The 11,072-nt window shown below is 51.5% G+C and overlaps 1 protein-coding gene across 8 annotated transcripts in view; it reads right to left on the bottom strand.

Annotated features, from left to right (window-relative positions):
- The window catches only part of SAMD4A (sterile alpha motif domain containing 4A), a 226,913-nt gene that overhangs the window by 5,711 nt on the left and 210,130 nt on the right, over positions 1-11,072 (bottom strand). For 6 of the 8 annotated variants that reach the window (XM_061428941.1, XM_061428944.1, XM_061428949.1 and 3 more), the window contains 2 exons: positions 4,125-4,208; positions 3,678-3,886 (listed from right to left, as the gene is read on the bottom strand). In XM_061428941.1, coding sequence (XP_061284925.1) covers positions 3,741-3,886; positions 4,125-4,208 — 230 coding nt within the window. In that variant the 3' untranslated portion in view covers positions 3,678-3,740. Of the gene's footprint in view, positions 1-3,677; positions 3,887-4,124; positions 4,209-11,072 lie in introns of those variants that run through there. The other 2 variants (XM_061428942.1, XM_061428948.1) reach the window with 1 other exon arrangement.

Genomic DNA, 11,072 nt, shown 5'->3' with positions numbered 1-11,072 from the left:
CATGTCAGTAGACGTGTCCTGGTCTAAACCTCTGCATCATAAGCCCCGTCTAGCAGAGGTGCATCTATATGCAACAGGCAGAGCTCAGGTAGAGAGGGTGCGGCTGAGTGTTCAGGGAAAACTGCAGGACCTAAGTGATATGGAGGAGCCCTGAGCTCACTGCAGGGTCTTCTGACTTCCTCATGGGTGGTGCCAGAATTGCATCTTGCTATCAGGGACTTGGGAGGAGAAATGTTTCTTTAATTCATATTTTTAATGAGATGACTGTAGGTCCACACAAGAAACAGCACCCTGTTTCTGGGTTTGCCCCTAAGGTAACATTTTTCAAAATTATATTACCACCAAGATACTGATGTTGATGTAATCTACCCATCTCACAGATTTCCCCAGTTTTACTTGTACTTTGTGTGTGTGTGTGTGTGTATTAAGTTCTATATGATTTTTTGAGAGATTTTAAAGAAGGGAAGCAGATGGCCCTGTGAGCATCTGTACTTTCAGATGATCGATCCTAGAGGTCCCCAGGTGTGCACTAACCACCTCGCCCACCTTCTGTGCATATCAGTTCTTAGCCTCTTGAGTGCTGGCTCTGCAGTGGTAACTAGTAGTGGGAGAACAGTGAGTGTGTGTACGTGTGCACACACGTGTGTGGGTGAGGTAAGGGTGTAGAGGCCACTCCCTCATCTGTAGAAGGGCAGTGCACAATCTTGCTGGGCCTCACTCATCCACTCATTAATGCCAGCCTTTCATGGTTGTCAAAGTAAAGATCTGGAAACAAGGAAATCTCAACTAATCCAGCCTCAAGTTGCATTTTGATGGAGTTCTGTCCCTGTACCTCACCCTCCAAGGGTGATGGTTGGTATTCAACTGCAGGGAAACAACCAATCGGTTAAGTGCAGACTCAGCATTCACAGTGGTGCAAGTCATGCACTGCCCAACTCAAAGGGGCACCATTCACATGCAGTCATCATCGGTTTTATAATCATTATGGTGAACTTCAAACAAAAGATGGAACAGTGTCTTGAGAAAGTGGAGCCTTTTTCTGATTTGTACAATGTCTCCATATCCCCCACTGTAAGTGGGGTTTTAAGTCCTAAGAAGAAGTGAGGAGAGAAGGTGAGAAGGAATGACAAGGTGATCAGGTGATGCATGAACCGCAGAACATCAGAGGGTGGACCAGGTGTTCCTCCTAATGGTTTGATTCACTAAGGACTGCATTCTGCTTGACGGAGCCTCGTTTTTGAGGCCGTGGACATTCCTGCCCATATGACCCCTCTGCGGGAGGAGGAGAATGGCCAAGTCTGGCACTGAGTCCTCCCGAATACCTGGGGCTACCAGTCGGAAGAAAGCCATATAGAGCCAGGTGAAAGCCTTAAAGACTCACAAATCAAGATGGCAAAGGCAACCCCCTCCCACCCCAGGCTTCCTCACAGCTTCTATCGGAGGAGCATGGCAGGGAAAAGAAGAGATGGGTAGAGAAGGCCAGAGAAAAGTAGCTTAGACCCACACTGAGAGAGCAGCAGTTATTGGAGGAGACAGGGAGCAGAGATGTCGTCATGAAAGGATGGGCCCAACAGCCTTAGAATAGCCATCCTGGGATGTGGTGTCCCAGAAACTTGGATACCTCTCTGCTCTTTCCATGAGATGCACGCAGAGGAGCATATTTTACTACTCTGCTTTCCTCTCCCTAGTCATCTGTCCTCCTGTAAGATGACTTCATTCACTGGCAGAAATTCTGTCCCCAGCAAGGTCATCTCCCCTGGCGCCTGGCAGGGGTCGGCCGGCAGGAAGGTGCTGTCAGAGGAGGAAGGCACACTGCTGCTGCACCTAACCAGGCCATCCTGAAGCTAATTTGCACCCACTGCTCAGGAAACTGCTTATAAGGCTCCCCCCAGAAAGGATTATTGAGAAAAAAACACAGCAATAAAAAGGCTTAGGAGATTAAACGTTAGCAAAAACAAAACAGAACAAAAACCAGTTCACAGAGGTTCCCTGTAAAAATAAAAGAACAGGCTAAAAAATTAAGTCTTTTCAATGAAAACTTCCTTTTAAGAAGGAGTATTTGGCATTCTTCCTACTAATGATGACGAAGTTAGTACTTAGCAGATTGATGAGAGCTTCTGAGGTGCCAATTATTTGAGCTCTATCAAGCCCTGGGGGAATGGCCAGTTCTTGCTGACTCCCACAGGCAACGTAGGACTGAGCAGAGTCCCCCCTACGCCGGCCCCAGTCAGGTGTCAGGTGAGAGGGCACTTGGGTGCCTGCGATGGGGCCGAGTTTGGCCTGAAGTCTCAGGTCTGGAGGCCTTCCCTTTAGGACAAAATTGAGATATAATTTTCTTACCACACATTTCACCCTTTGCAAGCATACAGTTCAGTGGTTTTGAGGAGTGCTGTGCGACCATCACCACCATCTAATTCCAGAATATTTTTGTCACCCCCCTAAAGAAATCTGGGACCTGTCAGCAGCCATTCTCCATTCCCACCTCCCTCCAAACCCTGGCAGCCACTGATCTACTTTCGGTCTCTGTAGGTTTGCCTACTCTGAACACTCTGCATAAAGTGAATCATACACTGTGTGGCCTTTGTATCTGGCTTTTTCACCGATTAGCATAACGCTGTGCCGGTTCAGCCATGGAACAGCACTTCATGCGTCAAGGCTGAATGACACTCCTGTGTGTGGCTACGGTGAATCTTGTCCATCCATGTTCATCTGCGGATGGACCTCTGGGTTGTGTCCCATCACGCCTCAGGGGCTGTCAGAATGTTGACCAGTCTCCCTGGTTACCTGGAGAACAGGAGCTGGTGGCACCTCCCCCAGAGGTACCAGGAGTGAACCAGTGAGGCGGCAGAGCTTCTAGGATCTGAACTGAATGGCCAAGGGAGAGTGTGGTGCTTGCCAGTGGGGTTCCCTGGAACCCCCGGAGGGAGGGGTCACAGAGGGAGCCGTGTACCCCACCATCCATCTGGTCAGAAGCCCTGGGAGGCCTTCAGCTAGCTCCCTTCTGGTTCTGAGCAGAGGCTCTCTCCGGGCTTCAGAGAGTCTTGCACAGGTGAGATCAGGAGGGTGCAGTCCTAGTCTGTACTCTGCTCCACACAGAGCATTTATCTGCCTCATATTTGGTCTCAGGATAAGACTGCGTTTGCAGAGACTAAAAGTCTAAACACCCCTGGTCAGGAGGACAAAGCTCTCTGGAGCAGTGGCCGACGACAGCCTTTCTCTGCACCGCTGCCAGCTGGCACACGGCATGGCTCTTCGTGTGCCCATCTCGGGGGTGGGTGAGCAGTCCAGCCTGGAGAGGGCTGTCGGGAAGGGTCACAGGAGGCCTCTCTGGATTGCCGTGACTCACAGCCTCCCCGGAGGTTGGCAGGAAGGGGCGGACATCTCTCCTCTGCCTGCCAAACAGCCCCGGGGCTGGCAGCGAGTCCAGCCAGAGAAAGGCACCCGTTTAGTACCAGGAGGGCACTGAAGGCCTCCAGGGCTGCTGTAATGACGCAGGGCTGCAGGCCAAACTCATGGTGGGATGGCCCAGCCGCCTCTGGGAGCTCCTCTGGGGCTGCAGCCCCGCACAGCATGGACGCATCCAACTAGACTGTCCCTGTCAGACCGAGAAGGACGCCTCCGGGCCCTGGGCGTCGTGGAAGCCATTTGGAACAGGGAGGTATAAAAACAGGCAGGGATTTTGGTTTCAGAAATTCTATTTTTAGAGCACGTTGGGATATGCTTGGACCAGACTGGGGGATCTAGTGCCGAGAAGGAAAGAATCCAATGCTGTGGGGGGATGTTTCCACTAAAAGCCACGTCTTGTGTTCCTGACTCCTCCAGTGCCCGCATTTGGCTGGGACAACCACGGGGCTGGGACTCCAGTGTGCCCTGGGGGGTGGGGCCTCTGGGGAAAGAGGAACAGCGTGCTCTCCAGGGCCCTGAGTCACCCCCAGAGGAGGAGCAGGAGCAGGGTGCTGGGGCTCGCTGCGCGTGGCGTCGTGTGCTGTGGATGGTGTGGCTTGACAAGGGTCCAACAGCCCCCCATGGCCTCTCTCCCCCTGTCCCCTGCCTCCCCCGCCCTGTATCCTCATGCCCAGTGGTTCTCCCAGGTGTGCCATGCCATGCCAGGAGGACGCACTCACCTCCCAGGGCGTGCTCGGTCATACTGAGGCACAAGGACTCCAGCCTGTTGTTGATGTCAGGTTCAGTCACCGGAAGCTGGAATTCTGCAGGGGACAAAGGGTTACATTGGTGACAGGGGCTCTGACAACAAGGAGGAAGTATGCACAGTGCCGCTGGCTCCACCTTCAGGGTGAGGGTTTGCTGAGACTCCCTGCAAGGACTTGGGGGGACCGCCAGGGCTGCCTCCCTGCATGGACTTGGGGGGACTGCCAAGATTGCCATGGAGAGTGTGCTGCACTTGGGTTCAACTGACCTCTCAGTCTGTTAGACACCCTGAGCCCACTGCAGCTGGATGAAAACCGGTGGCTAAATATAGCTGTCACAGTCACAGTCTGCCAGCCTCTGCTCAGACCCCTCCAGCAGCTTCTCACTGGGGTAAAAGCCAAGCCCTTCCTACAGCCTGCAAGGCCCTGCAGACCTGGCCCTTGTCATCTCCCTGCCTTCACACAGCATCCCCTTCCTTCACTCCCTCCTCCCAGACCCTCTTCTACCCCAGGGCCTTTGCACTGCTATTTCCTTTGCCCAGAATGCTGGTCCCCTGAAGATCCCATAGCTCACTCTCTGCCTGTTGTCACGTCTCTGGCTCTACTGTCTCCTTGGAAAGGACTTTCTGTTCATTGCAGTGAACAGAATTTTTCCACCCCATCCTTTTGCTCCATTTTTTCTTCGTCACCGTCACCGACACCTGACATATTATGTGTGTATTTGTGGCCTCCTCCCAGCTGAGTGTTTGCTTCACTGGAGTGGGACCTGGCTCAGCTCCCTGTGCCCAGAACTGGGCCTGGTGCATTTCTGCTTCATTATGAAGCACAGGAAAGGAAAACCATAGCTTGGTGGGAACCTCTTCTGAGTCCAACACTCTGCTGGGTGTCCAGTTCTCAAGTGGGCCTCCCAGAGGCTAAGTGACATATCAAGGCTAGCCGCCTGACACTGGCTGGGACAGGAACCCACAGGGGTCTGACTCCAGAGCCAGTGTTCTCCCGCACACCACACGTCTGCCAGTGCTTGTCAATGCTCTTGGTCTCCAAGCACTTTGAAGCAAGCGTTTCCGCTGCCCAGGACAATATTGTGCATCCTAACCACAGAGCCAGCTCTATCGTCTGGACCCTCTTAACCCCTCCAGGCTCTGGGCTCTCCTGCTCCGAGGGAGGGGCAGCCCGAGTACCTCCTCTGTCCTGCTGGGGCTCATCACCAGCACTGCCCCCATCGTCCCCACCTTGCGGAGGTCTTGAACATCCTTGACTAGTTTGGAAGCACCTTGCAGACACTTCCACCATTGTCATTATGATGCTCACAGATTTCTCTGACTCTCCCACGATACCCAGCCATGGCCTTCTGCACACCTCATACATGTCTACTGAGTGATGAAAAAGATGGAGCAAGAAATAGAAGGAAACTGACAGCTATTGTGAAACTCGGACAAAATTGTGAAATTCCATGGGGAAGGGCAGAAAAGCCCCCGCCGTGGGCTGTGTTCTGAGTGCCTGGGAAGTGTCAGCATGCTGCTGCCTTCCCGTGTGACCCTGAGAAGTTCTTCCCTTCCTTTGGGCCTAGGCTCTTCTGCCTGTAAAGTGGGGAAAGAATCCTGAGGCCGCGACTGCAGGCCTCTTCCTGGCTTCTAAGAGTCTCCACTAGGGGGCGCTTGGGGCCAGAGCGGGAGAAGGAATGAAAAATGAGGTTGGTGGTTTGGTGGGAGAGGAAGTTGAAACCAATGGCTAAACCAAAGTATTTGTTTTCCTGGATGAGCTATACATTTAGGTCTCCTCTGCGATCTATGTTCCCCATTACCAGCTAATTCAGAGGCAGATGTTGTTTCTGTTATTTAAAATTCTCAACGAGAAGGTTGGCAAAATGGATCACTATGAGGAACACTGGAGAGCAGATAGAGTTCTTCCTGACACGAGTTCCAGCATCCATGGGTTTGAAAGACAACTCTGCCAATTCATGAGCAGACAGAGGATGGCTGGGCTTCCAGGGAAGCTGGGAGCCATGGAGAACGGGTCTCCCTGGCCCCACCCACCCCTGCTCTCAGAGTAGGGTTGGGGCAATTAGACAATCCAGGGAAGAGTATTTTAGTATTTTCATCCATTCATGTGAAAATCATATGCATGCAAAAATTAGCAGCCTTCAGGGTGTGAATCTATAAAATAGAAACACAATTATATATATAGCCAGTTAGCAAATAGATTAAAAAAAAAAACCCTTAGCAATTATAGCCATCCATATGCTCATTGTAAAATTAAGTTTACTCTCTAGCACTCCCCTTTAAACAAACACTGTGGAGAGATTTGGATAAATAAAGATGCTCGACATTTGGAGAGAAGTGTTTCAGCTGCAGGATTTCTTGCCAACACGCAGCAAAATGCCATTTTCCAAGCCTTGGATTGCGTGTTCCAAAAACAAGGGGCTGAGAAATGTGGGGCTCTCTGCTCCAGAATCTCCAAACCTTCGTGGCTGCTCTTTTAGGTTAAAAGTTGGCATGCTTGCTTTTAATCCTCCAGATCTTCCCTCGGGGACATGGGCAGAGTCATGACCCCCACCAATCTTGAAGTGGCTCTGAAAAATTCTAAGTCTTGGGAGAAGCCTGTATGTTCGCACAACAGAGTTTCCTAAGTGTGACTTTTTAATTGTGTACTTGATAAAAACAGATCCGAGGCACCTCCCCGCATATATGAGACAGAGGGAGACCAGCTGGATGAAAAGCAGCTTCTATCTCAGGCTGGAAGCCCTCAGCCATGATTGGCTTAGTGGGCAGCACTCTCAAAGCCCTGGCTAAGTATCTGGGCAACTCCTGCCCACAGATCCACATGAACTACAGGCCAACTCTTGTCCTGGTTCCTGCTCACCCTAGGGGCTCATCATGTTTATCCTGGCCCCCACAGCAGCAAGGGATCAGACAGATGTAGTTCTGAGTCTTCAGGAGGACAAACAGACTCGGAGCCCTCTGTGTTATTGCCCTAGCAGGCCTGCTTCCTTAGCTCAGATGGCATCTCTGAGAATGAGAGATTCTTCCCCTCTCCACCACACCATTCCAGGATGTGTATTTGTGTACACATTAGGGTGTGTATTTGAGGACCCCCAGTTCTAGGATGCCCAGAGTCAAGGCTGAAGGGGGACTTTTAACTTTGCCTTTTTAGAAGTCCTATAAAAACATGGACTGCTGCTCAGGCCCAGGGTCAAGAGGACTCTGGAAGCAGCGCCCAACCTGAGCAAGGTGCTGCTGCAGGTCCCCCGGGGACCTCCACATGGCTCCTCTTTGACAGAAGCAGCCGTGGCAGCTGAGGTTCACGACTGTGGCACCGGACATGCCCTTCTGCTGCGCTCTCTGAGTCCCTGAGGCTGAGGTAAAGAGGCCAGTGTCTTCAGGACTTTAAGAAACAGGTTGGGGCACTCTTGGAGAAACCTTGAGAATCTCACTTTGCCAACTACAGCTGGAGCCACTCTGCCGAGTAACCAGGAGGGCTGCAAGTCTGGTTAAGTGAGGAGCGGCACTGCTGGAAGTCGAGAAGTCAAGAAAGTCAGTCTGTCGAGGAAGGGACAGAGAATACAGAAGTGGGAGCTGGCTGACTGTGATGAAAGGAGTAAGGAAGATGAAGGCAAGGTGGGAACAAAGAAGAAAAGGGGAGAGAGGTGCTGAAAGGAAAAGAGAACCCCACGCCTGCTCGGGTGGTGGAGAAACACGGGTACCAGCTGCATCCCGAGTCTGCTGTGGAGAATGCAGTGCTTCTCTGGGGCTTCACTCAGAGACCTGTGGAACTAAGCACAGGGGAAATCCTCCAGGACCCATGCTTTCATGAAAACTAACGAGGAGAACATGGTGCCAGATGTTATTGCCTCATCTCACCCTGATTGGTCTTTCTGAATGTGGCTGTCAGACGCGGGGGGCACAGACCCCGCTGGGGTCTTGGTGGTGACAGCGATGCACCTGACAGCCTCCCTGCCCATCATCTGCCCACCCTGAGCCGGGCTCACTGGAAGGGGAGGAGCCAGCGTGGATCAGGTGCTTCAGGCAGGTCCCCATTCGGGCCTCTGTCTCTGCGGGGCAGCGCCTTCTGTCCTCTGTGGAGCTAGTATAGCGATGAATCTCTGTCTTTCCCGGGTCTCACTAAAGGCAGTTCTCTGGAAGGAACCTGGAGCTCATTCACACTAACAAGGAAAGGGATGATGACAGCTCTGTGCACTGTGCTCCCAGGTATTCTAATGGCAGGATTTCAGTCGTGAGCTGCTGCACAAGGAGGCTTGTGATGGAGAGCAGGTAACCTCACGTCGTGCAATGCCACCATGTAAGGCAGTGCCTCACATCTGGGCAGTCTAGTGCCAAAGGTCGTCTGCATGTGGCTTTGAGCAGGAGAAGGATGAGGTGCTCGGTGAGGCCGCTCAGTCTACCCTTCTGGTGCTTCTCCTCAGCTTCTGGACCCCCTGCCCCATCCTGTCAGGCTCTCCAGGCGGTGAAGAGCCTCCATGGTCTCCTAGTGTCACACCCAAGTTCCTCGGAGATACTGTCTGATCCCAAGAGTGGTAGAGCCCTGGTCAGCAGGATCTGCTCCCAAGATATGATGTCATTTCTGTGAGCAGTTTCCAAACTATTTTTCCAGTTGGGAAAACACCCTGCCTCTGGGAGGAACATGACCCCTCTTGGCCAGGCACCATGTTGGTTGTGAGCTCGTCACCCTTCTAGTGATAGTATCAGCCCTCACTCTGATGGGGACCAGCTTCATCTTTCTTACTCATCCCAGAGGCCAGCAAGGGGCCATGATTATTGATGGCTCTCCTGGCCTGTCCTGGGAAACATTTCAAATCTGTCCACAGCAGAGTGAAGTGAAGAATCACCTCTACCCTGGCCTCCAAGGGGTCCACAGATTCCATAGATCCAGGAAAGAAGGAAGCGTCCTGAAGATTCAAGCAAGGTGACTCATGAGTTGACATACAATATTGAGGCTGGTTCCAGACCCCAGCCTTTTTTTATTCTTTGGAGACATTCCATCATCTTGATGGGATTAAGTTCACAGAATCAAAACTTCCTTGGAATGCACTGTAGTCTTTAAGATTTGCCCAGATGGTTCAAAATGAGTGCTGTGAAGACATCCAATGGCCAGGATGAAATTAGTACGTTGGAAGGCAGCACAGTTTTCTCAGTAATTTTGGGCTGGTCACACATCTCTGATCCATCATGCATTCACTAGTAGTACTGCTTGTGTACAGACGGAAGCTTTCTGCCCTCCTGATATGATGCCTGTGGTCTAGTCCCAGCCCCTGACGGCCAGGTCCTAGATGCAAAGGCTGAGGAGGAACATTCTGTGCCCACGGAGGAGGGAAATTTCTGCAGCCTCCTTTCCTTTCACGGCAGTGCCCTGCCTCACCCTTTGCTGTCATGTCTCAGGAAGAGCCACCTCACATGGGCCAAGGGTGCTGGGCAGGACTTAGGAGTGGCTCCTGCTGCTGCTGCTGTTGCTGTGCTCAGTTGAATCCATGAACTGTAGCTCACCAGGCTCCTCTGTCCATGGGATTTTCCAGGCAAGAATACTGGAGCGGGGTTGCCATTTCCTGCTTCAAGGGATCTTCCTGATCCAGGGATTGAAGCCGTGTCTCCTGCATCTCTTGCACTGGCAGGCAGGTTCTTTATTGCTGCACCACTTTTATTTACAATCAGGAAATATGCAGCAGCCCTGTCCTCATGCCATGGTTACTAGAAATGCTGTGGTTCATCAGGGCCTTGCTGGAAGTGGGTTTGTCATGCTTTGGGGAGAGGCTGATAAAAACAACAACAATAACCCAAGGGTTCCAGAGCTCTGAGTCCAGCAGCATGTAAACACCATTATTGAGACACCTACAAGGAACTACCAGGAAAACTGAAATCAATTAAGTGCTGCCTCTGGGAGGTGGGACTATGCGCTGGGAAGGGAGGTCAGGGGGATAGTCACTTTCTCTTACAAGCCGTTCGGTAGTGTTTGCTTCTTTAACTAAGGGAACAAGAGGCTTCATGGGAAGAGGGTGGAAACGATCTTAGGGTCATAGCTGACCTGAGCATAAGCCAACTGTTCAGCACTGCTGTGTAACAGAGAGGGGAAGCAAAGTGCAAATGAAAGATTCGTATCAACAGACCCAAATGGTTCTTCTCCCAGAGATGGCCCATCTCTTCCCAGTGGGCTTGGTCTGCCCAATTAAGATGAGGGACAAACAGGATGATGGAGGACTTGGAAGAGAGCCACAAAGAGGGAAAAAAAGGTAGGAAAGAATGTAAAAGGCTACAAATGTGTCAGGATTAGAGGAGAGTGGTTGGTTATGCCAGGGTAGCTGGGCTGCAGTCCTGGGGGTGAGGTCAGGGTGAGCTATTCATTCAAGGTGAAAGATCTTGTGCCCAAGATGTCTTCAGATTTTGTGACCTGGGTGGGCATGGAAGCTTCTTGGAGGTGAACTTCAGGAAGCACAGGGTGAAGAGATGGAAAGAGGAGAGTGGAGTTGCAAGTAGAGGGAGCTAAGAGAGCCAAACTGCAAAGATACCAAGTCCCACAACGAGTTCCGCAGTGGCTTGGTGGTGGGCTCAGGCTGAATGAAGTAGCAGTGTGTATCCCAAGGGAGCTGGAAAGGCTGCAGCTGATGGTGGGACCAGAGTCTCCAGAGTCTCACTTTGTCTCCAAAGTCTCTTTTACTGGGAGTAAATTATACATAATTCTACATGAAAGCAGAGGCTGGGACTAAATGACCTGGGATCAGGCCTTCACAGCCCCCAAATTCTATCAAGTATTTTCTTCCTGGGAAGAAAAATATCAAGTATCAAAAGGAAGAAAAGGAGCTTTAAAACAAAGGTGTGCAAATAGGTAGAGTTCTAGAAGTCAAGAAGCAACTTTAAATCAGCATCTGGAGCATGCCGACGTCCTTCTCTTTCCTGACATTATCTTGAGCCTTGG

The sequence above is a fragment of the Bos javanicus genome, chromosome 10, assembly GCF_032452875.1.
Source record: "Bos javanicus breed banteng chromosome 10, ARS-OSU_banteng_1.0, whole genome shotgun sequence".
Taxonomy (NCBI): Eukaryota; Metazoa; Chordata; class Mammalia; order Artiodactyla; family Bovidae; genus Bos; species Bos javanicus.
The sequence above is the reverse complement of the archived record's forward strand: the minus strand, read 5'-3'. Positions and strand labels throughout refer to the sequence as shown.